Source organism: Bufo bufo, chromosome 8 (assembly GCF_905171765.1).
Source record: "Bufo bufo chromosome 8, aBufBuf1.1, whole genome shotgun sequence".
NCBI lineage: Eukaryota > Metazoa > Chordata > Amphibia > Anura > Bufonidae > Bufo > Bufo bufo.
Genome location: NC_053396.1, coordinates 2,021,382 through 2,048,047, shown reverse-complemented (window position 1 = coordinate 2,048,047; position 26,666 = coordinate 2,021,382). Strand labels below are relative to the sequence as shown.

Below are 26,666 nucleotides of genomic sequence, written 5' to 3'. Positions count from 1 at the left end.
TGGGAGATTCACAGCTCACTGGATGCCAGTACACCCCAAGGCTGTGCGGAGGTTAGAAGGAGTGCGCAGAGGTCGCACAGCGATTATTCCGCCGCCTCATGAATTTAAAGTGTGGAGCTTAATGGTGCAGGGCGCTTATACTTCACGTTCAACAGGTGCACAGGACATTGCTATAAACCCGCAAGTCCGGAGCGTGACATATAACATGCATGATGGCGGATGAAGTGGATTCTGGGTCGCAACATGCAAATTGTCTAAAAAGAAAAAATCTGGGACAAGGCAGCAAAAAGCTTGTAGACTAGTCTGGTCCCATTGGTGGAGCCTCGCTGCTAAAGATCTCCTCATTTAAGGGTAAATTCCCTCCTATTGTCTCGGCCACTGGGAGGTTGTTGATGCAGACACGGCTCAGGGGCCTGGAATCCCAAAGACTTCATCCATCATCTTCATCACTGGGGTCAGGGACCCTGAGGAATGTCACTGGGGGGGTGATGCCGGACGCTCCCTGCAGGGCCCATGGCTTGTGGAGATCTGATGAAGAAGTGAAATCGGTTATATTCTGTAGATAACCCATTTTTATCACTTATTGTAGATGTTGGGAGTTGTGGTTTACAATGACTGGCCTCTTGCTGTGCGGGCTCTGCCGCGGAGAGGCGTCCCCTGTGAGGTTCTGTACTACGGGTTATTATCTCTAATCTCCAGTCTCTGGGGTCGGTTATTACTTCTTTTCAGGGTTAATAATCTGATCGTTTTACCCAAATTTGCAGCGACGTCTCTTTAGCAACGAGCTACAGATTCCTGGAACAGATGTAGGAAAACCACATGAGACTCCCATCCAGGTGGAGACCCGTCAGCTGCGAAGGGGCAGGACACGGGCAGCTCTGAGGGTTAAACTGATCATTTGTGGGTTTTGGGGGCAGGGAGCTGGAGGCATCTGCTGAGGAGGCTCCATCTATTGATGATGCGGGGCCGGACTGCTCTGGTTTCCCGTCTCGGTCTTGATGCTTGTGTAGCTCAATATTAGGGCTCATGCACACAAACGCATATTTTTCCCACGTCCGTTCCGTATGCGAAACCATTTACTTCAATGGGTCGAAAATGACCCCGTGTGCATTCCATGTCCACATGGCAGTTTCGCAAAAAAAACAGAACCTACGCATTACGGACAAGGATAGGACTGTTCTATAGCAAAATGCGGAATACACGCGGCCTGTATCCGTGTTTTGCGAACGGTCGTGTGCACAAGTCCTTACCACTACAATTTTGAGTTTTGCCAGGTGCTCCTTCACTTAATTGTGCATCTTGTCTGAGTAACGAAGGTTGTCAGGAACTGATTTGTTGTTTTTGGGTTGTCAGGAAATAATGGTTGTCTTAAGGAGCATCTTAGTTTATGAACAATTTTCGGGTCATTTTTCTTTAGGACTTGATCGAAGTGATTATTATTATTTTTTAGCTGATTTTGTGTTTGGCGCTCTGGTTTCCCACCAGCTTTTCATTTCATGGCCATCAGACGGATATCACATTTGGGAATAGAAAATTGACTGTTTATTTACAAACTGTGAGAAACAGAATTGACCTTCCTGCAACGTTACAGCCTCTGATCACTGACAGGCGTCCATCCGAAAGATTGGGAATCCGGCCTCGATGAGGGGCGCTGTCTGACCGCGTCCCGCTCCGTCACTTCCCTGCACCTGGAAACATTTAGAGCTTCTCGGAGCGCTCAGAAACTTTTGATTACTCTGGGGCGGGGGGGAGGGGATAGAGCTGATTAAAGTCATGACCCCTTCACATTTTAAGACTTCTTTCCCACGGTAATTTTATTTCGAGTGGCGGCAGAGACGATGCCGGGAAAAATAAGGCCACAAATCTGCAGCTACCACTGAACACGGCCAAATGTGGACAATATGGCCATGGCCTGATAAATGGCGCTTCTATCGCAGTCGATGGAGATTTTTTTTCCCCACTAGTCACAAAAACTTGATGTGAAATCCATCAGGGCTGAATTTTTTGCAACTGACGCAGTGGCAGCATGTCGACTCCACTGACCAGCGAGCCCCAGCCTTAATGACGTTTTCTGCGTGCACTCTTACGTCAGTTTCCCACGCTGCCCCGCGGCCCGGCCTGGGGCTTCTCCCCTTGTTCTGGCTCCATTGTCATCGAGGAGGCGGCAGATGGCTGCACACACAATGGCTGCAATCCCTGAACTCTGGAATAAGGCTGGGGTGAAAGGTCAGGGGGAAACATCTGCCATCTTGAGAGTCTTGGCAGCAGGGCAATCAGCACGAGGCACAAATACCAAGCTTTATTGAAGTTCTAAAGTGCAGTAAATGTGCGGCAGATGGCGGTAATGTGGCTGATCTAATAACAGAAATGACCCTTTTCTGGTTTATTACAGTAGAATTGCTGCTTCCTCTTCTGTTGGGCGTTTTGCAGAATGGCGGACTGCCTCCTGTCACCTCGGTGTGCAGCACATCCTGCAGAGCCGTCTACTTTGTTGCTATGGGTTACACCCAAATCACAGATTTCCATTGGTTGGAAGTGCAGATGAAAGCTTTATTGCGTGGGTGCCACGGCGGGGTATAATATAGAACCGCTGTCCTCTGGACTCCATTGGGGTTCATTCGGGTTTTTCTTCTGTTAACTCATTTTAATAACTAGAAGAAGAATTTCGCAGCCGCCGGCGATGGTTTGCTGCCTGACTGGCGGGCACACACGAGATCTCCTGACTATGTATTTAGCATCTCTGTGATACATTAGGTGAGACGTCTCCAGATTTCACACGAGCCGCCCAGGACCAGATCACTTTCCGTAAATCACGGTCTGGTCGCATGCAGGTGACTGCGCGTCCTCCGTAGATCCTGTCATGAATATCCTCAGATCTGAGGCTTCAAGAGATTCGTCATGTGCTTCTTGTAAATGACCTGAAGGAGAAGCTCTGACATCCTGAAACTGACGGCGCTGATGCCTCAGACATTTATCATCTGGCTTCGGGTTTTAGTTTCCTATGTAATGTGGCGCCGGCCTCCCCGGCTACTGGTGGCAGCAATGCAGGGGGTATAGGAACGATCCAGTATTATATGATGTCAGCAATTATTTTACTCTTCTGCTGACGGAGAAAATCCAGAGTCTGAAAACCCACTCTGAACAGAGGGTATGTTACAGTGTATCCATGTAGGATAGGACCATCAGCTTGGAATTCAGGCTTTATCTCCCATACACCGACCTTTCAGCCAAACATGGCGGAGTCTGCATTGATTCATGTGGATTTCAGCTTTATACACTCCACGCCATTTCCATAGCCCTGCGGTCTTTAGTCCTGGAAAGCTTCAGGATTCTCATTTGTACTTTGTATTTGTAGTGGGTGGTGACGTCTTTTATGGACTTGTCCCTTCAACAGTAGAAATATGAGTAGTGTTGGAAACCCATCTACTCAGGAAAGCCAGTCCCTTGTGTTAGGGCCACTGTAAGTAAACGCACCCTCCCATCACCTGGGGCCCGGCCAGCCCTCATGACATGGACACGACCGCTTTATGCGCTCCTTTCTCCAGATTGTAGTCCATATTGGCTAGAAGTCTCCCTGCGGCGTATCCACTGCTCGTCCGTGAAGCATCAGTGCCCCGGGTCAGTCATGTGGTAGCCACACTCCCGTGGAGTTACACTGTTCTCACGCTGGTTTTCATCCTGCCATCAGGATCACCAGTTTCATGGTTCCTACCAGTCATTACTGACCGCGAGCGGCTGGCGCAGTTTCTGGAATGTCATCCCCTGCAGGTGCGTCCGGCCGACACGTGGAGGAACAAACCCACGAGAGAGCTGCAGGGTATGAATATTAGCATGCATCTGTGAATGTCTTGGAAAAGCGTGGAGTGAGGCGGACTTTCCAGCTGAGTGCACGCTTCATACAGGCCACATGCCTTCACTGGCCTTGGTGGCTGCAGGACAATGGCCTCTCTCATGAGCGCTGCTCCGGCCTGCCACATTCCCCGGCTGGAAGCAGGGAGCGCAGCCACACACAATCCCGGCTCATTCTTCACGTTGATTGGGCAGCACTCGCCATCGGCAGCTGCCGCTTCTCATTAATATGCACACCTGTTCTTTGCAGCTTTTGTGCAGCCGGCAGATGCCCTAATTAATTTTGCTCCTATTCTCTGCACCTCTTTTGGCCGGGATAATGCTTTCTCATTAACTCGAAATGTCTCCGATTCCTAACAAATTCTCTCACAATTCCCCAACAAAGAGAATGTGAGCGGGGAAAACGGGCGAGGGCGGTCCCTGGCATGGAATTAAGGAAAGAATCCAGACTTTACCCAAAGTTTTATTTTGTTACTTTTTAGTTCTATTTTTCTTTTTTTTTTCTTTTACTGAAATCTTCCTTAAAGGGACAATTCTTGATTTATCTCTGTATTGTTCCGCTAAGCTGTACATAGTGTCCAGGAGCTTACTAGCTAATTGCTATAATTTCGCTCAGTCCCATCACACGCGGTAACGCTGTAGCCTTTGATGGCTTTTAACTTGTCTTTGAGTCCGGGAAAGCTGAGTAACAATCCCTGTGTGAACCACAGACCGGCAGCCATATTGGTTTTACCCAGCTATAACCGATATAGAAACCCTGCTGGCATCTATACATGAGGCGACCTCTAGGCCCAGGCACAGACGGGCAGGTGTCGTCACCAGCAGACACAGATGGTCGGACCTTTTGGTTTACAGCAGCACATAGTTTCCTGATGTGCCCATTTGCTGGGTGTCTGCAGCTCATTGAGGTCTATGGATGACTTGGCTCATCATGGCAGCAGGAGATGCTGGCCGCCTGTCCATTTCTGGGAAGCCCTATTCTCACACATTGTATATTTAGTCCAGGCACTGATAATGACTTGGTTTATATCCATAAAGCTCCAGATGTTGGACAAGAAATCCAGAACTGCTGTAGACGATCCGTCCCATGACTGTAGGTGAAGTAGATCCCAGTAGGTTGAGTTGACCTGTTGCGTTGTACATGAAGGTCCACATATGTCCACCCTGTGTTCAGTGGGTCACCGAGCCATTAGCTGGGTAACTGACCTGTATATAGATGGTCTGGTAATACTCCACTGCTCCTTTCCCACCTCCTCCAGGTCACACGGACCCCCCTCTGATGTTTATCTAGTTCTTGCTCTGTTGATTTTTTGGGAAGCTTTGGAAGCGATGATCCCTGACTGCAGGGGCCGCACACTCCCACAAATCTCCTCCCTTTAATCTGTTTAGTTCATGAGGCGGCTCTGCTGGGCATGGGGCTGGTGACGGGTGGTGATGTCGGGGTCGCACATCTGCTGCACCCCTCTGATCGTCGGGCTGCAGCTCTGCATGCCCATTCCATGCTCCTTACGTGAGACGCTAAAGTCCTTATCGCCTGGAGGTGGGTGACTCTCCCAGGGGTCGGGCGCGCTTATGCTGGAAGCTGAACTTTACTGCAGGACAGATCTAGTCAGCTTTCTGTATTGCACAAGTTCCTAAACTAATCCTGGGGTGAGAGCTCAGAACACGCAACCACTGAGTCAATCCCGTGGCCGCGATACACAGGGGGGTCCTGCTAGCAAAGCTCCATCCTTGGATCTACATTGTGCCTTAAATAACAGTTACACATGTGGAGGTAAATGTCTCCGCACTGGAGATATGACATGAAGTAGCTGTCATGGGGGTCAGGGACACTTCATCTCATTGGGAAATACTGTGCCCAGCCTGAAACGGCTGATACATGAAGATGCCTTGTGTCAAAAGCTGCATCCATGCCTGAACCTGATCTTTTTCTTTTAGATGCCCAAGTCCATATATTGGTGAGCGGTGCCAGTTTACCAATCCCTGCAACAGTAATCCATGTTTAAATGGTGGATCGTGCCAATATGACATCAGAGGAAACAGCGTTTATTTCACCTGCAGCTGCCCGCTGGGGTACCAAGACTTGCGGTGCATCACCCGGAAGGACAACGTGTGTCTTAGCAACCCATGTCGTAATGGTGGAACCTGCGACCTGACCACAGATGAGTGGAGCTATAAATGCAGATGTCCCCCGGGATGGACAGGTACATACATCTCCTGGAAATGTTTCTGCTGCCTCTGCCGTTCTACCCTCAGTAATGGCGGGTCCAGAACGGCTGGAACACATGTGATTTATGATTCATTAACTCTGATGTTCTCAGCGTCTTCGTCTGATGTGTTGTAACCTTTCCACAGGTGACACGTGCCAGAAAGCAGACCCTTGTGCCTCCAACCCATGCGCCAATGGTGGAAGCTGCGTCCCCTTCGATTCCCAGTATGTCTGTAAGTGTCCCGAAGGATTTCATGGAGAAACCTGCAAGTTGGACATTAACGAATGCAAACAGAGCCCCTGCAAGAACGGAGGAATGTGCGTGAACGAGTTTGGATCCTTTTACTGCAAGTGCAAGAGCAGATTTACCGGGAACTACTGCGAAATCCCCTATGTGCCCTGCAACCCGTCTCCATGCCAAAACGGTGGAACCTGCCGTCAGACAGATGACACCTCCTATGAATGCACGTGTCTGCCAGGTATGTCCATTCTCTAGCTTGCTGTAAATCGTGGCTATATGCAGAGTGCCGGATGATGACCTGAGACCCCTGTACTACGTGTGGGCATTGGCCTTGTGATTTCTTGTGTTGCGGCAGGAAGAGTTTGTTTGTCGCACTGACAATCACTTGCCGCTTCCCTCCACAATACAAGGATATGGCCATTCACTATGAACTTTTGCCCTGTAACTATGAATTTTTTGAAAATGACCGGTTTTCAGGGTTAGTGTGTATTGGTCATAGCCTTAAAGGTGAAGTTGGGAATCAGTTGGCGGGAATGTTCTAGTTGTGATAAGGCTTTGAGGTGAACATCTGGCGCTGTGATTGCATTCACTTTCTATACTCCAGTCACATCTGGAGCTGCATATACAGTTGTCAAACACTGCAGCACAATGATGCATGCTCCCTAAGGACACAGGAGCCCAAAGGAGATGTGAAGTTGTGCAGCCCAAGAGCTAATGAGGAACCCGAGGAACTGAGGATGCAGCCGTGGAGGTGACGGGTTTGGCTGCAGCTGCACATTCACGTCTTGTGAGTTCTGGTTGCACTTTTCTAAGGAACCTTTTGCTTGCGTCACAGTTGATGGTTTGATTCTAAGAAGACGGATGCTGACCCCGCGAGGAGCGCACAGTTCTAGAACAGGAAACGTCAACCTCACGAAGCGGAAGTGATTTCTTCCTCCTCAACTTAAGTAGTAAAAATAAAAAATGTCCTTCTGTTTAGACCGAGACGAATAGAAAGATCCGCGTTATCCCCATAATCGCTTGTAACCTCGCTGATGCGCTGTAAAAGAGAGCAAAGATGTGACCGCGACCAGCGCATCTTGCAGAAACCGCTTCAGCCTGTTCCACTGCAGTCAGAATGAAGCTGTAAAAGACGTCTGTGACCGACTGGAAAGGAGTCATTCACAGCGTAGATCCCTACAGTGAATTAATGGGAGGACTGATCCCTAGAGAGAGGGGGACGCTGGGAGGACTGATCCCTAGAGAGAGGGGGACGCTGGGAGGACTGATCCCTAGAGAGAGGGGGACGCTGGGAGGACTGATCCCTAGAGAGAGGGGGACGCTGGGAGGACTGATCCCTAGAGAGAGGGGGACGCTGGGAGGACTAATCCCTAGAGAGAGGGGGACGCTGGGAGGACTGATCCCTAGAGAGAGGGGGACGCTGGGAGGACTGATCCCTAGAGAGAGGGGGACGCTGGGAGGACTGATCCCTAGAGAGAGGGGGACGCTGGGAGGACTGATCCCTAGAGAGAGGGGGACGCTGGGAGGACTGATCCCTAGAGAGAGGGGGACGCTGGTAGGACTGATCCCTAGAGAGAGGGGGACGCTGGTAGGACTGATCCCTAGAGAGAGGGGGACGCTGGTAGGACTGATCCCTAGAGAGAGGGGGACGCTGGGAGGACTGATCCCTAGAGAGAGGGGGACGCTGGGAGGACTGATCCCTAGAGAGAGGGGGACGCTGGGAGGACTGATCCCTAGAGAGAGGGGGACGCTGGGAGGACTGATCCCTAGAGAGAGGGGGACGCTGGGAGGACTGATCCCTAGAGAGAGGGGGACGCTGGGAGGACTGATCCCTAGAGAGAGGGGGACGCTGGGAGGACTGATCCCTAGAGAGAGGGGGACGCTGGGAGGACTGATCCCTAGAGAGAGGGGGACGCTGGGAGGACTGATCCCTAGAGAGAGGGGGACGCTGGGAGGACTGATCCCTAGAGAGAGGGGGACGCTGGGAGGACTGATCCCTACAGTGAATTAATAGAGGACATAGTAATGTGTGAGGTATAGGGAGCATTGATCCTATAGGACCCATAGGAATATGTTAATCGGGGCAGTAGATCAGGCGGCGGGGTGCCTATAGACTCTAATAAACATACGGCATGAAGAAGTCTGCATCCCTGGATACACAGTAGTGTCTGTGTGGACATGCTGGGAGTTGTGGTTCCCAAGCTGTATGTAGACAGCATGTATCCCGTGAGCCGCTGTGAATCATCAGGCATTTCCTCCTTCCTCTTAGTTCTGCTCCCAGACATGTTCAAACTGGGCAAACATTAACCTGCGTGGTACTTTGAAGCCGCACAATAGCCGCCCAGATTTTATGGGCTTGTGGAGCAGGTGTCCTCAGCAGCACATGTGGCCCGGGACATTTTATCACAAAAAAAGAGATCAAAGAGCAGAGCACGTGACCCTGGGTGCGCGCACCGCGCCGCCATCACACCTGGATTATTATTGCTCATATGTTCTGGCTGATTTTCCGGCAGCCTCGGTTACAACCAGTTCTGGAGACGGCGGATTTAGAAACACTTTTGGAAAAACTTGTTTCTTGTTGTTGGGTAAACACGTGCGGATCAGATTACGGCTGCCGTCCCGGCAGAGCGCGGCCGGCCTAACGGCAATGTTGTCACTGTAAACACAAGCTGGGATTGTTTCTCCATTGTTCACACTGAATTCCAGCATGGGGCCCCTCCCGGGCCCCGCTGCTGAACTAAAGCATTTGTGTGGTGGCTGCTGTTTGCAGTAGAAATCCTGCTGTTATCAGATGCATTGTGAGCGCAGTGATTTATGGCGCGGCCCTGGTTCACACCGGTCATATACTCTCACCAACCTGCCCGCTGATTTATCGCTCCCGCACTTACCTCACTGTGTCTACAGTAAACGTACAGTTAATCGGAAAAGTTTGTTCTTCTCACAGCAAGACTTTTTGTAACATTTTCAAACATTTAAATGGAATGTAGACATAAAATGTATTCACCACAGCTGAGGGTTTGTTAGTGGAGAACTATCTAAACTGCATACAAAGCTCTCTCCTGCCTTGATACCCGTTTCAGCCAAGATGGTCTAGACTGCTACATTGTGACAGACCCTCAGCTTCTGGATGTAAATAAGATCATGAAAATGGTGAAGTGAGGACATTTCATAACCTCAAGTAAATAGGTGCAGAATCTTAACGTCAGGGGCAAGCATTCTGCAGAGAAGATTCCCAAACCAGGCTTTAAGAGTTAAGCTGTCAGTGCATATTAGAGGAATGTCGAAGGATCGGCTGTGCTGTATTACAACATGCCAGATAGGTCGGGGGGGGGGGGGGGGGGGGGGTACAGAGTTGTCGGCAGAGCTTACAGGAGGAATAGCTGAGGAATGGTGAGCGTTATGGCCCAGGCTTAGTGTGCGTTAAGCCCTGATAGGAGCTGGCAGTAGCCTGTCTAATGAGTAACTCGCCACATGTTGGTCTTGTGTTCCAGCTTCCAACAATCAAGCTGGCGGCAGCAATAGAAGTCCGCTATCACAAGTTTTACGACTTGTCCCGGCCCTGCCCGTTGATGGCTGCCTCCTCTAATCTCACTCGTTGCTCAATGTCTCTTGCACTCTGCAAACAAAACAACAGATTGCATGTATCTGAGAGTGACTGCCCTCCATCTACTGCAAACCCCAGAGGATGGACCCCTTGTCGGGGGTCTACAGGGACTGGTGCCATAATGTACTCGCCTACACACGGCTGAGGACACCATCTTGGTCCTTCACATCATGAAACCATTTCCTTAAGGACACACATTTTTTGTAATTCGATGCAAACCTTGTAACACGAAGAACCCCCTCCCCATATGCAGTAAATCGTTCTTCCTGTTTGGCTTATCTTTGAATTATTTTATACATTTTATGCCTTTTGTAGGATTTTCTGGTCAAAACTGCGAGGAAAATATTGATGACTGTCCGGGAAACCAGTGCAAGAATGGAGGCACCTGTGTGGATGGAGTGAACACCTACAACTGCCGGTGTTCTCCGGACTGGACAGGTACGGCTATGTGTGTGTACACGGTGACACATCTCATGTCTGACTGCTGCCACATGGTAACCCCATCGTTCTCATCTCACAGGCCAGTACTGCACTGAAGATGTTGATGAGTGCCAGCTGATGCCAAACGCCTGTCAGAATGGAGGCACCTGCCACAATACCCACGGAGGGTACAACTGTGTCTGTGTCAACGGCTGGACTGGAGAGGACTGCAGCGAGAACATTGATGACTGTGCCAACGCTGCTTGTAACAGTGGAGCCACCTGCCATGATCGCGTGGCGTCCTTCTACTGCGAGTGTCCACATGGCCGCACAGGTGAGGACAGATCGTCTGAAGAGGATTCCGGGAAGATTTCTCGTTTGTAGCTTGTTTCTTCACAACCATTTTATCTTTTTTGTGTGCGTCCTTTCTTGCGTTACAGGTCTGCTTTGTCACCTGGATGACGCTTGTATTAGCAACCCCTGCAACGAAGGCTCCAACTGTGACACCAACCCAGTGAACGGCAAGGCCATCTGCACCTGCCCCTCCGGCTACACCGGGCCTGCCTGCAACCATGATGTGGACGAATGTTCTCTTGGTAAGGAGCTTTTTAATTAATGAATAACATAAAGTTGAACATTAATGTAAAGTCACATTAACCCTTTGTTCCAATATACAGGTGCCAACCCCTGTGAGCACGGTGGGAAATGCATCAACACCCAGGGCTCTTTCCAGTGCAACTGCCTCCCGGGCTACACAGGTCCTCGCTGCGAGATTGACGTTAATGAGTGTCTGTCCAACCCCTGTCAGAACGACGCCACTTGTCTGGACCAGATTGGAGGGTTCCAGTGTATCTGTATGCCAGGTGCGCCCATCTGGGGTTATAGGACGATTGGCAGCATGCACCCCCTTGTTCTGGTCTCGTTATGTGAACTCTTACCCTTTTAATTTGTTAGGTTATGAAGGGAAGTTTTGTGAAATCAATACAGACGAATGTGCCAGCAGCCCCTGCCAACACAATGGCCGATGCATCGATAAAATCAACGAGTTTCACTGCGAATGCCCCACAGGTGAGAAAACGGATCGATAGGACAGCGCTTTCTGGCAAGGTTACAGCTAATCTGCACCTGCAGGCATCTTCATTGTGTCCGCTCATCAGCTGACGTACGGCTTGGAGATGAGTCGATTAGGTTTTACAATCAGGGTGATGATATATTGTAATTCTCCATAGGAATGAATGACTGGAGGAGTTTTCTCCAGACAGTGGGCTCAGTCTAATATAAGACATAATTACCGAGAATATTTCGAATAATAGGCATTAGTTCCTTTGTAGTCGGTCAATAAAAGAAAATGCTGTAGCCAGCAGATTCTGCTGCTCCATATGTAGCAGTGCTGACTGGTACAACGCTCATGTGCGGCATAGGTGGGGAGTCGGCGTTGGACCACAAGCAGAAGGCACCATCTAATCCCTGAAAAGATTCTGCAGTCCTGGGATGTGAATGTGGAGGATTCCATGGAAACTTGTAGGAAGCTCTATCGGGGCCCGAGGGAAGCACGTGCTTTCTTGCCCTTAGGCATTACTCCTTTGGTCTCATGTGACCCGGGGCCTGGACCAGGAGATTATGTGGGAAGCTGCACAAAGGAGGCTCATCTGAGCTGTGGGAGTTGTAGGCCTGTAGTCTGGTTCCATGCCGTGAGACGTCTTCTGCCGGTACCTTGCCTGGTTGCCATATTGGGTCACTTAAGGTTAGGTAGGAACAATTGGAAGTCCCTGATACTGAGGGAAATGTTCTAATGTTAGTAAAGTGTCATCAGCCTCCAGTGTCTACTGCACTGAATGGACGTGCAATTCATATATTTCTGGTCATACCTTTATAGTCCATGCAGATTCCAGGCCCAGGGGTCAACCACACAACTTACTTTCCAGTCACTGATGCTGATTCCTGCTTTACGTTCTTGCAAAAATGTTTTCTTTCTCCTCCTTAGGTTTTAATGGGCACTTGTGTCAGTACGACATTGATGAGTGCGCCAGTACCCCCTGCAAAAATGGTGCCAGATGTGTGGACGGACCCAACACGTACTCCTGTCAGTGCACAGAAGGTAACCCAACATCTGCGTCGGCTTCCTTGTCCCTGACTTGTCTGGCAGCCACCCTGAAAGAAATGCTGGGATTTGTGGTCTTGTACTCTGACCAAAGGGAAAAACGCTTTATTTGTCCAGAGGATTAGAAAATCTTGTCTCAGAGCTGCGGAAGCCAATGGATTAATGATGAAAGAGCTGGAAAGTGATCTGTGGAGCAGCAGATGTCTGCAGCTTTGGTGTCGCAATTAGAGTGAAAGTGGAGCACTCCCCGTGTGGAGCGCAGGGCAGAGGTGTTGTCAGCACACAGGGGCCCCTTTCTCTTCTCTTTTGTGCTTTTATCCTCTCTGAAGCCACTTTTTTTTTCTGTGGAGAAGAGGGAAAAGACGCGGGAAAAGTTGAAGGCCGCTTTACAGAAAGGGTTCCCCCCCTCCCCCCCTTTTGCATTGAGCGGCAGCCTGCGAGGAGTGGCCTCGATGGGACGATGACATGAGCCCTGAGGGGACACAATGGCACTATTGTAAGGGCAGAGAGAGCTCGCAGATGAATAACTTCTAATCAGGTCCTGTGAATGGCAGCCAGCGATGAAAAGCTGTTATTTCCACCAAGTGCGGTCAGTGTTGTGCTCTGAATTCTTCTCTGTGCGAGCGAATGGAGAAGATGGAGGCACTTCAGCTTTGTATAGATAATGCCCCCCCATGTTATCTTAGTGGCAGATGATGTATCACAGAGTCAAATATCAGCTCTTTGGATGAGTTTTACTTAAACATTCAGTACAGGTAGGAAGATGATTTTGCTCTCCATTCCTTCCGTAAGCGTAGGGCAGCGTACAGCGCCTCCAGGCAGAGAAATCGGAGAGCGACAATGGTTCCTGCTCCCCTTACACCTGCAGGAATCCAGCTCCAGTGGTCACGCCAATCGCATGATATGTCATTATGTTTGTCAGCTGAAAAGTCAGGATATGTAGAAAAATGGCACAGTCCTGAAAGACTGGTGACCAAGTAGGTTGTGGAGACCCAGCACATGTATGTGTCGGCTCCATGTCCTCCGCACAGTGCACTTAATATTATTCTTTTTGCAGGATTTACTGGTCCCCATTGTGAAGCGGATATAGACGACTGCGAGCCAGACCCCTGCCACTTTGGAACCTGCATCGATGGCATTGCCACCTTTACCTGTGAATGCAAACCTGGCTACACTGGGAGGCTTTGTGACACGAACATTAACGAGTGCCTGAGCATGCCGTGTCAAAACGGAGGCATGTGTGTGGACAAAATAAACGGCTACTTGTGCCAGTGCCTGAAAGGAACCTCAGGTAGGAGGCGTCCATCTCGTGTCCACTCTTCTGTGGTGTCTGGTTCTGGGAGTTTCTCCACTATAGGCCTATTTATGAATGTGAAGAGGCTGCCGAGAACTGAGATACATGGGACCTGCCAGATTGTGAAGATGTAGCCTTAACCCCATGCCTATTTTATTCTTTTTAAAGGGATCAACTGTGAAACAAATGTAGATGACTGCGCCAGCAATCCCTGTGACTCTGGGAAGTGCATTGATAAGATCGACAGTTACGAGTGCGCCTGCGAGCCGGGCTATGCCGGTAAGACGGCCACATGTGAAATGATTGAGTTTGCACCACAGATTAGTTCTCCGTGCTGTCGGCTGCTTGCCGTCTTATGCTGGGATAGAAGAGGCACCGGAGGATGGAGATTAGGGATTCCATTCAGTTCAGTGGAGGGATCAGGTTTCTGCGTTTGTCTGACTGCTGTGTTTTGATATGGGAAGGTTAATAAGATCCTTTGATTAAGAGTCCACCCCTCTGTACATCCCACTGCCCACCTGGCAAAGCCTAATTTTCAGGGTCTTTTTTTCCTCCCCCCCCCCCCCAAATTCCTCATCTGTCCTGTGATCAAAAGAGCCTTTCTTCCAGTAAATAGCCAGTGTGTGCCCCATTAAGGGCCTCGCTCCCATGAGAAACAGGACGAGGTAACTGGAGAAAGGTGAGCTGTGAGGCGCTGTCAGGAGGCTCCTTCTTCCGTTTCATTGCATTTAGAGGATTCTTTGTAGGAATGTGATCTGCCATTTTCAGCTTTTATCTCTTTATATCCAGGAAAGATGTGTAACATTAACATTGACGAGTGCGCCAGCAATCCCTGCCACAACGGGGGAACCTGCGAAGACCTCATTAATGGCTTTAGGTGCACGTGTCCTGACGGTTTCCAAGGACCCATGTGTCTTTCTGAAGTGGATGAGTGCAGGAGCAACCCTTGTATCCACGGATTCTGCCGCGATGGAATAAACGGGTAAGTGTCCACAAGGGGCAAACATAGTAGGTTACAGCCATGAGCCTCATTGAAGCTGGGTGAGAAACCATATTGCCCCATTACAGCTCCTATTGCCTGCAGCAGTGGATGTTTTGGTTCATAACTAGGTGGGTTTGCTAGTCTGCATCTTGGAAGGTTGGTGACCGGTCTTCTGGGGCAGCCATATTGGATGACCATGTAATTCTACTTGAAGATCCAATTTCACATGTGTTTTCTAGATACAAATGTGACTGTGATTTGGGCTGGAGTGGAACCAACTGTGACATTAATAACAACGAGTGTGACTCCAATCCATGTATGAACGGGGGAACCTGTAAGGATATGACCAGCGGCTACATCTGCACCTGTAAAGAGGGCTTCAGTGGTGAGCTTCTCCATCCCCCTGCACAATGCAAACACAATGTTAATGGATTATTAGACCGATGTCTGATGAACGTTTTGCCCTCTTATAGGACTGAACTGTCAGACAAACATCAACGAATGTGCGTCTAACCCATGTCTCAATGAGGGGACATGCATCGATGGCGTGGCTGGGTACAAGTGTATCTGTATGCTACCATACACGGGTAAGTCATCCATTAGGACCCTGAACACAATGAGTTACTGCAAGGCCCCTCATACAAGCAGTGCTGGTGTCTGGGGTAGTCGCCCTATGTTCATTGTTCTTTTCCAAGTAAAGGGAAAAAAATATTTTGCTTGGAAAAAATTGTCCATAACCCCATCAACCCCTTCTCCAAAATCAACATAGTTTTCCCGAAAACAAGTCAAGACTATGCAATGAGTCTCCATGATCCTGTCAGAGCTTCTGGCTGGAAAAATCCTCATTGCTGGTGTATTTTTTATTTTTATTTTTGACAGTTCTTGGGCGACTGGCCCACAGTATGCAGCTCTAGCCCCAGTGGGCGGGTGAGGGATTATTTTGACAGATTTGCAGTAGATGGGAATTGCTGTCCGAGTCAAATCCTGCTTACCGCCTTCCTGCTTCCCCTTCCATTAAAATGGCAATGTGCACAATTGCAGGAAACCCTATTGAATTTCCTGCCTGGCCCCGGTCGCCACAGTAACACGATGGGGATAGTGAAGGCTTTGGAAAAAGGCCACGGCCTATCTAGGAGATAGCAGTTCACGCAGAAAATAAGTTTCCTACGCTTTGTTTTTTCCTATGAGTCGCTAGAAATAAATCTGCCTGCTGTGCCTTCATTGTAGATTTCACATTCATAGCTGCTGGATGAAAGCTGTAAATGGGACGGGGCTTTGTGTAATAAAGGGGGTCTCTGCACTCTGTTTTATTAATGCCGTTGGCCTCTTGTTTCCAGGGGCCACATGTGAGGATGTTTTAGCTCCCTGCGCAAATAACCCGTGTAAAAATGATGGGAGGTGTCAAGAATCCGAAAACTATGAAAGTTTCTCCTGTGTCTGTCCTACTGGTTGGCAAGGTACATTTAGACCTCGAATCTTTGTTTTGATTCTTAAAGGGATTCTCCAGGATATTTCTATTGATGGCTTATCCTCAGGATCAGTAGAGGTCCGACACCCCACACCCCTGTCATTCTGCTGTTAACCTGTAGTTCAGCTTCTTCCATTGGATGGAGATAACTGCAGCGCTGTGGACTTCGCAATGGACAGAGCTGTGGAGTTCCTGAGATGGGACTACTGCAGGTCACCTGATCGTGGGGGGTGTCAGAGCCGCAACAATCAGATGGCTTATCCTGAGGATTGGCCACCAACGGTAAATCCGGGACCACTCCTTAATCTTGGAATTGAAGCCTGGTAAAGAAACCGTACATTTTCTGGAATGCGAGGTGGCAGAATTTCGTGCGTTTTCTTTCTCCGTATCGATGTACTGCAATCACAGTGGCGTTTTAGTAATGGATACTGTTCTGTAGCGTGAAAAGGCTCCTGGCTGCAGTGTTTGCTCTTTCAGTAATAAAGCTGCAGTAACATGATATTTATTAATCCTTTGCTATTGAAACTCCTACGGCAGCCGTACAAATGTGTGATCATTCAACTAAGTGACTTGCAGATATTTTCCAGCGTACGGTCTCATCATGTGGTTGTATATATTTTTTTCTTCATAAAGGGCAAACATGTGAGATTGATATTAATGAGTGCGTGAAGAACCCCTGCCGAAACGGCGCCTTGTGTCAGAACATGAATGGCAGCTACAAGTGTGTCTGTAAGCCCGGATACACTGGCAGGAACTGCGAGACCGATGTTAACGACTGCCAACCGAGTGAGTGCAGGGTGCCAGCCTCCGGCCGCCTCTTTCTACTTCTAGGTTATGGAATTTTGTGGGGGAGAATGAGAAGCTGATTTCTCTTCCTGTCATTTTCTTTCGTAGACCCTTGCCACAATGGAGGTTCCTGCACAGACGGTATCAATGCATTCTACTGCAACTGTTTACCTGGATTCCGGGGACCAAAGTGTGAGGAGGACATTAATGAATGCGCCAGCAACCCCTGCAGGAATGGGGCTAACTGCACAGACTGTGTGAACAGCTACACCTGCACCTGCCCCTCGGGGTTTAGTGGCATCCACTGTGAAGTTAACACTCCGGACTGTACAGAAAGGTACCACGGGAGATCACACTTTGCTTTGTTCTCTCGGGGACCATGATGAGTCCCACTTTTTGTACAGGTGAATATTCTCCCTATTGATTGTTCTTCTCTCTCGCAGCTCTTGCTTCAATGGCGGCACCTGTGTGGACGGAATAAACACCTTTACCTGTCGGTGTCCACCCGGGTTCACCGGGAGCTACTGTCAGCATGACATCAATGAGTGTGACTCCAAGCCTTGTCTGAACGGTGGGACGTGTCAGGACAGCTATGGGACCTATAAGTGCACCTGTCCCCAGGGCTACACCGGACTGAACTGCCAGGTAGGCATTGGCTATTCTCGGCCATATAATTTTATATTTTAAATAAAGGAATCGACCCAGTGTAACAATATTGATTTATTTCTGCAGAATTTAGTGCGGTGGTGCGACTCGTCTCCATGTAAAAATGGTGGAAAATGCTGGCAGACCAACAACTTGTATCGGTGCGAGTGTAACAGCGGCTGGACCGGCCTGTACTGTGACGTGCCCAATGTCTCGTGCGAGGTTGCGGCTTTACAGCGAGGTGAGGCCCTCTTGGAGAGCACTGCGTTCTGCGATCACGGTACTGCTTCCCTTGTCTCACTGTGATGCTTCTGTCGCCAGGGGTGGACGTTAATAATCTCTGCCGTAATTCCGGATCTTGTCGTGACACTGGAAACACCCACCACTGTCTGTGTCAGCCCGGGTATACAGGAAGCTACTGCGAGGAGCAGGTAGATGAATGTACTCCCAATCCATGTCAGAACGGAGCCACCTGTACAGACTACCTGGGGGGCTACTCCTGTGAGGTGAGCAGCCCCTGCACCCTGCTGCTGAATTAGAAGGCCGGGTCCTGAGACCAGATAATTGATGTATTCTATATCTTCTGCAGTGTGTTGCTGGCTACCATGGGGTTAACTGCTCAGAGGAAATTAATGAGTGCCACTCTCACCCCTGCCAAAATGGGGGAACCTGCATTGATCTGATCAACACCTACAAATGCTCCTGTCCTAGAGGCACTCAAGGTAACGCAAACACCATGGTGCACTTACACTATTGTATATATGAATAGAATGCAGGTGTCATAGGAACTGTGCATCTACTCTTTATCATTTCTGTTTCATCTATATTCAGCATTTTCTTCTTTTACCTCTAGGCGTTCACTGTGAAATTAACATAGATGACTGCAACCCGCTGTACGAGGGACCCAACCAGGAACCTAAATGCTTCAACGGTGGAAAATGTGTAGACCGCGTGGGTGGATACCACTGCAACTGTCTGCCAGGGTTTGTTGGAGAGCGCTGTGAGGGGGATGTGAACGAATGCCTTTCAAGCCCTTGTGACGCCCGTGGAACCCAGAACTGTGTCCAGCTTGTGAATGACTACCGCTGCGAATGCAGACAAGGATTTACAGGTAATAAGACCAGGCCCGATCCTTCCCCGGTGTTTGTGAAGTGGATTCCTGTAGATGTAATTGGTATTTTCATGACTTTCCCAGGGAGGCACTGTGATTCACTGCTTGATGGATGCAAAGGAAAACCATGTAGAAACGGTGGATCTTGTGCTATCGCGAGTAATACTGAGAGAGGCTTCATCTGCAAGTGTCCGCCGGTAAGGAGCACATAATGGAGTAGAATATGGGCAGAAGGCGTGAGGTCTATGACACCAAATCACAAAAAGATGATGGAATAGAAATATCTGTTCACAATCAGAGGCCGAGTCCCAGCACTAGTCCTGCTCACACATAATCGGGACACATCTTCAGCCTCTGGATGTAAACACAATGGCTCCTTTTCAGAGGCAGCAAGATCTGGTGAGGAATTGAAGCTTGTTAGTGTATATTGGGAAATCATGGAGCTTGGCATGACACGGAGATTAAGGTTTAGGTATATCAGGGCCTGATGTGGTCGGGCTAGTTGAGATTTACGTTACATTTCAGAGAAATCTGAGTTATTTATTTTTTCATTAAAGGGATTCGATGGCGCCACTTGCGAATATGACACACGTCTGTGCGGGAACCTTTTTTGTCACAATGGCGGGACCTGTATATCTACCCTCAAGACCCCTAAATGTGTCTGTCCGGATGATTTCACTGGACCCATGTGTCAGTTTCCGGTCAGCAGCCCCTGTAATTCAAACCCTTGCTACAATGGCGGCACGTGCAAGTTTGTGACAGAGGAGCCTTTCTACCAGTGCATCTGCCCCCGGAACTTTAATGGTCTCTTTTGCCACTTCTTAGACTATGGCTTTAAAGGTGGTCCAGGACAGGACATTGAGCCTTCTGATTTTGAAGAAGATTGTAAGATTGACCAGTGTGCTGGTCAGGCTGGGAATAAGATCTGCAACACCAACTGCAATACTCATGCCTGTGGATGGGATGGAGGCGATTGCTCCCTTGATTTCTATGATCCTTGGAAGAACTGCACCAATGCTCTGCAGTGCTGGAAATATTTTAACGATGGCAAATGCGACTCCCAGTGCAATAATGCAGGATGCCTCTATGATGGTTTTGACTGCCAGAACATTGACATCCAATGCAAGTAAGTTATAAAGACATAATAGAAGGTTGCTTTACAAAAGGGCGAGCAGGGAAGGGGGGCTGAGGGCCATGCGCTGAGCCGGGGAGGGGGGGCTGAGGGCCATGCGCTGAGCCGGGGAGGGGGGGGTTGAGGGCCATGCGCTGAGCCAGGGAGGGGGGGCTGAGGGCCATGCGCTGAGCCGGGGAGGGGGGGCTGAGGGCCATGCGCTGAGCCGGGGAGGGGGGGCTGAGGGCCATGCGCTGAGCCGGGGAGGGGTGGCTGAGGGCCATGCGCTGAGCCGGGGAGGGGGGGGCTGAGGGCCATGCGCTGAGCCGGGGAAGGGGGGTTGAGGGCCATGCGCTGAGCCGGGGAGGGGGGGCTGAGGGCCATGCGCTGAGCCGGGGAGGGGGGGCTGAGGGCCATGCGCTGAGCCGGGGAGGGGGGGCTGAGGGCCATGCGCTGAGCCGGGGAGGGGGGGCTGAGGGCCATGCGCTGAGCCGGGGAGGGGGGGCTGAGGGCCATGCGCTGAGCCGGGGAGGGGGGGCTGAGGGCCATGCGCTGAGCCGGGGTGGTCGTGCTACCAAGGCTTCAATGGAAATTGTTTCTATATTAATTGGAAGTCACGTCCGTAAACATAGTATCTGATGAGGGATCAGTAACCATTCATCAAATTTGACCTGTCTATCTCAGTACAGCTGTATTTCAAGCTACTATGACTGACTCTATTTTCCACCTTTTCCAGTCCCCTCTATGACCAGTATTGCAAGGACCACTTCCAGGACGGTCACTGTGACCAAGGCTGCAACAATGCCGAGTGTGAATGGGATGGTTTGGACTGCGCTTATAATATGCCTGAGAAATTGGCTGATGGCACCCTTGTTGTAGTAGTCCTGGTGCCACCAGAAAAACTAAAGAACATTTCCGTGGACTTCCTCCGTGAGCTGAGCAGGATCCTCCATACCAATGTTGTGTTCAAGAAGAACGAGCATGGAGAGTACATGATTTTCCCATACTACGGTAATAAGGAGGAGCTGAAGAAGCATCACATCAAAAGGTCCACAAGGGAATGGTCCGATGCCCCCATCTTCAGTAGTGTGAAGGATTCCCTGATTCCTGCCAGATATCGGAGAGAACTGGACCAGCTGGAGGTGAAGGGGTAGGTACAGCATTTCCTTCTAGCAGTAAGTGATAAAGCTTCTCATGACTGGATAGCGACTGACCTCTAACCCTCCCACACAGGTCAATCGTCTACCTGGAGATCGATAACCGTCAGTGTTTACAGACCAATTCCCAGTGCTTCAACAGTGCCACGGACGTTGCGGCATTCCTTGGGGCTCTGGCCTCTCTTGGCAATTTAGACCTCCCATACAAGATAGAAGCTGTTCGAAGTAAGTTCTCAAACTTCAGTAGTCCGTACAGTAAGGAATTTCCACATCCTTCCAACAAGCTTCGTAAATAAAAGGTCTTTCAGTTTTTTTTCCTTTGACTGGATTTACATCAGGATCATTAATTCTTTAAGAAGGGGAAAGAGAGGGAGAGAAACTGATCAATAGTGCGCACGAGGTGGTAGAACCGTTATCTCGAAAATCCCATGTAAATCCTCTGTCTTAACAGCTCAATAAGAGCGCAGTGATGTGAAGTTGATTAATCCGTTTTCTTAAAGGAGTAAAGAAAACGTGTCTCTTGATACTGCCATTTGGGGCAGGAGAGATTTTTTTATGGTAATTTGCAATTCTGATGAGTAACGGGAAATAATCTTATTTTTGAAGTGATTTATTTATTTATTTTCCCCCTAAGCTTACGATCATTTTTATTTTATTTTTTTTCTTAAAAGAAAATTCAGTTCATTTTCTTTGTGCTGGTGCTTTGAAATGCAGCTTTAATGTCTGTCTCCTGGTTATCTGCAGGTGAACCGCCAGGTCCACCGCCCAGCTCACCGCTCTATCCCAGCCTGGGTGTCAGCCTGTGTGTCCTCTTAGTCATCTTTGCTGTTGTTGGAGTCATCGTTCTCAACAAGAAGAGACGCCGGGAGCACGGCCACCTCTGGTTCCCAGAAGGCTTCAGTCCAAAGGAGTCAACTAAAAAGAAGAGGCGAGAGCCCCTTGGGGAGGATTCTGTGGGGTTAAAGTGAGTATTGAATAGCTGAACCTGGCGCTGGGTGCGAGCAGACGTCACATTTTATGTATTGATATCAGCAGTTTGTGTTTCTATGGTTTTTATGTTTATGCTTTGTGTCTCCACTATCACAATGTCCTGTTTTTCATTATGCTTTTTATTTTTGGGATTTTAATGTTTTTTATTAATTTTAATGCTTTGTTTTGTTTTTTTCCTCTGTAAAAGGCCCCTAAAAAATGCTGCAGATGGTTCTTTGATGGATGATAATCAAAATGAGTGGGGAGATGAAGAAACCTCAGAGAGCAAGAGATTCCGGGTAAGATGAGATCGTCTTGTGTGGAGGTTTTACATATTTGGGTCTTCATAAGGATCTGTGCTTCATTTATAGATGAGAACTCCAGAAGTTCAGGTCTGGGGTTGCCCTTTTGCTGAATGTTGTCTTCTCTCATAGTTGGATGATCACGTCATACTTCCCGACCTTGATGATCAGACAGACCACAGACAGTGGACACAGCAACATCTGGACGCAGCTGATCTCAGGGCTCCATCTATGGCTCCCACTCCACCCCAAGGAGAGATTGATACTGACTGCATGGATGTTAACGTGCGAGGACCTGGTAAGCTTTTTTTATTTTTCCCTCCGATGGGGAGAAAATCTTGTAGAAATATCAGCTGCCTCCCGGGTACTAGTTGAAGGTGTCATCTGACCGTCTGTTGTGTCCCTGCAGATGGCTTCACCCCACTAATGATTGCAGCATGCAGTGGAGGAGGACTAGAGACTGGGAACAGTGAGGAAGAGGAGGATGCATCGGCCAACACAATCTCTGACTTTATTGGTCAAGGTGCAAATCTGCACAACCATACCGATCGCACCGGAGAGACTGCCCTTCATCTGGCTGCCAGATATGCCCGTGCAGACGCTGCCAAACGGCTGCTGGAGTCTAGTGCAGATGCCAACGTACAGGACAACATGGGGCGGACTCCTCTTCATGCTGCAGTTGCTGCTGATGCTCAAGGTGTTTTCCAGGTGCGTGTGTTATTTATTTTACTAATGAAATTGCACAAATTCTTTTGACACAAGTGTTATATTGCTGTTTCTGTAAGGATCTATGTGATGTCCAGTCATTAAAGGGTACCTAGACTTTAATAAAAAGTGCTCCACACCTTTTGGCTTTTATCGCCTCTGCTCGGCTGTACCTTCTGTGGATTCGTAGTCCACACTCTGTGCTCAGAGCAGTACTTTTTAATATGTCTACAATCTCCAGATGTAGCTAAGTCACTTATCTGAATAGGAAGTCTGAAGATTTGGTGTCCTGGGAATTAAGATTAATCACCGTTGGTTTTTTTCTTGAACAGATTCTCATTCGGAACAGAGCAACAGAGTTGGATGCCCGCATGTATGACGGCACAACTCCGCTGATCCTAGCGGCTCGTCTGGCTGTGGAGGGCATGGTGGAGGAACTGATCAACTCCCATGCAGATGTGAATGCAGTGGATGATCTTGGTAAAGACATGGACACTATTTCATCCATCACATGTTGCTCTTGTGCATTCTGGGTTTTTCTAAAATCTTTCATTGTATTTTATTTCCACCAGGAAAATCTGCTTTACACTGGGCAGCTGCTGTGAATAATGTGGACGCAGCAATGGTTCTCTTGAAAAATGGCGCCAATAAAGACATGCAAAATAATAAGGTGAGAACAATTTATTTTGTTTTCCAATCTGTGGCCTCTCCTAAATGTGATAAAATGTTTTTCTCTGGAAATGACTGTATGAACGGGAAATGTGCTGCTGCAAATGTTCTGACCTGCTCTCTCTTTACAGGAGGAAACGCCTCTCTTCCTTGCTGCAAGAGAAGGAAGCTACGAAACAGCCAAAGTTCTTCTGGATCACTACGCGAACCGAGACATCACCGACCACATGGACCGGCTTCCACGTGACATTGCCCAAGAGCGCATGCACCAAGATATTGTTCGATTATTAGACGACTATAACCTTGTGAGGAGTCCACAACTGCACAACGGGCCCATGGGTGCTCCAACCTTATCTCCCATCTGCTCCCCTAATGGGTATATTGGAAACATGAAGCCAGCAGTGCAAGGGAAGAAGGCCCGAAAGCCAAGTGCCAAGGCTTCTGGGTGCAAAGATCTTAAAGCCAGAAGGAAAAAGTCTCAAGATGGCAAGGGTGGGATGTTGGATAACAGCAGCTCTGGTGTCCTCTCTCCTGTCGACTCGTTGGAGTCTCCCCATGGATACTTGTCTGATGTGTCCTCTCCACCTCTGATGACCTCTCCATTCCAGCAGTCTCCATCGATGCCTCTCAACCACCTCAGCAATATGCCTGACACCCATATCAGTATGAATCACATGAATATGTCTGCCAAGCAAGAAATGGTTGGTGGCAGTAACCGGATGGCATTTGAGTCCATGACACCCCGTCTCTCTCACCTTTCTGTATCTAGCCCCAGCACTGTACTGAACGGAGGCTCCATGCACTTTACAGTGGGTGGATCGGCAATGAATGGTCAGTGCGATTGGCTGAGGCTGCAGAATGGGATGGTCCTGAACCAGTACAATCCCATGAGAACTAACCTCCAGCAGGGTGGACATCAGCAAACTGCGGCAGCTCTCCAGCATAGTTTGATTACCTCTTTACATAGTGGTCTGCCCAACACAACTATTTCACCCATGATGTCCTATCAGGCTATTCCCAACACACGGATGTCCAGCCAGCCTCATCTTCTGCAGGCTCAGCAAATTCAGCAACAAAACTTACAGCTGCAGCAACAGCACAATGCAACTTCTGCATCTAGCGCCCGTATTGGTGCATCCTTCTGTGGAAATGACATGGCCCAATCAGACATGCAGCAATTGACGAGCAATGGTCTTCGTTCCATCATGCCCCAGGATACTCAGATCCTATCGGGCTCCATGCCTACCACCCTTACACAATCCATGTCAACCACCCAATTCCTAACACCACCCTCCCAGCACAGTTACTCTTCTCCCATAGACAATACCCCAAGCCACCAGTTACAAGTTCCGGACCACCCTTTCCTGACCCCATCCCCCGAGTCACCAGACCAATGGTCAAGCTCATCCCCTCATTCTAATATGTCTGACTGGTCAGAGGGTATATCAAGCCCTCCAACGAACATACAGCCCCAACACAACCACATTCCTGAGGCTTTCAAATGAACTCCTTGTACAGACTACAGCCGTAAAGTGCGGCCTTGTTGTTGGGCTGACGCGAGGCACTGTCACAAAGAAATGAAACAAGAACATTTTTCTACAATTTTATATTTCAGAGACATGAACTTTTTTTATTTTTTTTATTTATTGAAGTACTTTTAGTGAGGACCTTAAAACACTGCCCCTCGTTATTTATGTCTCACACATGGTCATGTCTCTTATTTTATGTATTTTTTTTTTATATTCCTGCCTTAAAGTATAAAAAGAGATATTTTTATTGTGCAAATGACAGATTCTTTGTATTAAAAATGGTATTTATTCTGCAGTGTCCCCCCCCCCCCCCCCCCAAATATCTACAGATCAACAGCAAAGAACAATACCATTCACCTGCCGCCTGGCAAACATATACTGTACATTGTGTAAGGTGTAAAAATTCTATATATACACTGTAGTCAGGCCAGGCTGTGCATCCCTCATCGAGACCTCCTCCAGTATTATGGTCACGAGTAACACGACTGCACGAGACACGGTCCGATTGGAAATGTCAAGAAACAGCAGCTTGTGAACTCATGAACTGATTAGTGCCCAGAACATTTTATTTTTTACTTTTTTATATTTGTAGAAATATGTTGTGATATTCATGTTCCCCAGCTTCCCTCCATAGCTGTATGTTATAATGGTTTCCCATCGACATCTTTCCCTGGAGCCCTCGGTTCGGCGCCTTGCCGAAACAAACACAAAGAAGTGATTTTTTGGTACAAGCCTGTGGCATTTCTAAGCTTTGTATATAGAGAGTATTCCTATACTGTGGATTTTGTTTAAAAAGTCTACGTGAATATCCGCCTGACCTGTATCCTACTACAGGTTAAGCGTCCTCCGCAAACTGTAATCTCACAAAGACATTTCAGCAACGGACGCTCAAACGTCAGGAGACCGGTGAGGAGCGTGGACGTCCCCGCTGAAGAGTTTACGATAAGATGTAAAAAGCGTATTACTACTAACTTAGGAGGAGAGCTGTAGTCCCTTCATATGCACCTCTAACATGTGGACACCTACCCGACGTCATCTTGTGAAGCGAAATGGAAAAAAGCTGACTAGATGTAGTGACGGGGATCGCATCGGTTACCTGCAAAGTTGTAGATTGCAAATAATGATGGAATTTTTTTTATGGCTTTGTAAACAACATCTTTTGTCATAATAAATCATATTAAAAAAAAAAGTAGGCATTTGTTGAAATTTTGTAAATCTGCTTGGGAGAGGGGTGATATACAGAGCTGAAATCTGAAATGATTCCGCTAAGTGTTGCCTTCACACCAGCCATCCCCCTCCCTCACATTATATACGCTCCGCTAAGGTGACAGGCTTGCTGACTGTTTCCAATAACAACCAGGAGAACTGTGAGATCCTATAGCACAGCGTAAAACTGTGGATCAGTACAATGCACTTCCAGAGTGAGGCTTGAGGCGAGTGCCTTTGCTTCGCCCACTTGCAGTGCCGTAACCCTTGTTTCGCCCTCACTTTCAACATGAACTGAAGCGTTCAGT

At 48.7% G+C, this 26,666-nt stretch overlaps 1 protein-coding gene across 1 annotated transcript in view; it reads left to right on the top strand.

Moving 5' to 3' along the window:
• The window catches only part of NOTCH1 (notch receptor 1), a 32,554-nt gene extending 6,224 nt beyond the window's left edge, over window positions 1-26,330 (top strand). The window contains exons 3-34 of the mRNA XM_040405807.1: window positions 5,788-6,053; window positions 6,205-6,537; window positions 10,219-10,341; window positions 10,424-10,657; window positions 10,764-10,919; window positions 11,001-11,186; window positions 11,278-11,391; window positions 12,308-12,421; window positions 13,482-13,715; window positions 13,887-13,997; window positions 14,508-14,700; window positions 14,940-15,085; window positions 15,174-15,287; window positions 16,038-16,157; window positions 16,802-16,954; window positions 17,063-17,291; window positions 17,398-17,599; window positions 17,687-17,840; window positions 17,921-18,105; window positions 18,189-18,321; window positions 18,453-18,710; window positions 18,795-18,907; window positions 19,268-19,836; window positions 20,558-20,971; window positions 21,055-21,203; window positions 21,723-21,942; window positions 22,156-22,246; window positions 22,382-22,547; window positions 22,659-22,957; window positions 23,287-23,434; window positions 23,527-23,624; window positions 23,755-26,330. Of these exons, the coding sequence (XP_040261741.1) occupies window positions 5,788-6,053; window positions 6,205-6,537; window positions 10,219-10,341; window positions 10,424-10,657; window positions 10,764-10,919; window positions 11,001-11,186; window positions 11,278-11,391; window positions 12,308-12,421; window positions 13,482-13,715; window positions 13,887-13,997; window positions 14,508-14,700; window positions 14,940-15,085; window positions 15,174-15,287; window positions 16,038-16,157; window positions 16,802-16,954; window positions 17,063-17,291; window positions 17,398-17,599; window positions 17,687-17,840; window positions 17,921-18,105; window positions 18,189-18,321; window positions 18,453-18,710; window positions 18,795-18,907; window positions 19,268-19,836; window positions 20,558-20,971; window positions 21,055-21,203; window positions 21,723-21,942; window positions 22,156-22,246; window positions 22,382-22,547; window positions 22,659-22,957; window positions 23,287-23,434; window positions 23,527-23,624; window positions 23,755-25,128 (7,399 nt within the window). The 3' untranslated portion in view covers window positions 25,129-26,330. The remainder of the gene's footprint in view (window positions 1-5,787; window positions 6,054-6,204; window positions 6,538-10,218; window positions 10,342-10,423; window positions 10,658-10,763; window positions 10,920-11,000; window positions 11,187-11,277; window positions 11,392-12,307; window positions 12,422-13,481; window positions 13,716-13,886; window positions 13,998-14,507; window positions 14,701-14,939; window positions 15,086-15,173; window positions 15,288-16,037; window positions 16,158-16,801; window positions 16,955-17,062; window positions 17,292-17,397; window positions 17,600-17,686; window positions 17,841-17,920; window positions 18,106-18,188; window positions 18,322-18,452; window positions 18,711-18,794; window positions 18,908-19,267; window positions 19,837-20,557; window positions 20,972-21,054; window positions 21,204-21,722; window positions 21,943-22,155; window positions 22,247-22,381; window positions 22,548-22,658; window positions 22,958-23,286; window positions 23,435-23,526; window positions 23,625-23,754) is intronic.
• The last annotated feature ends 336 nt before the right edge of the window (window positions 26,331-26,666 follow it).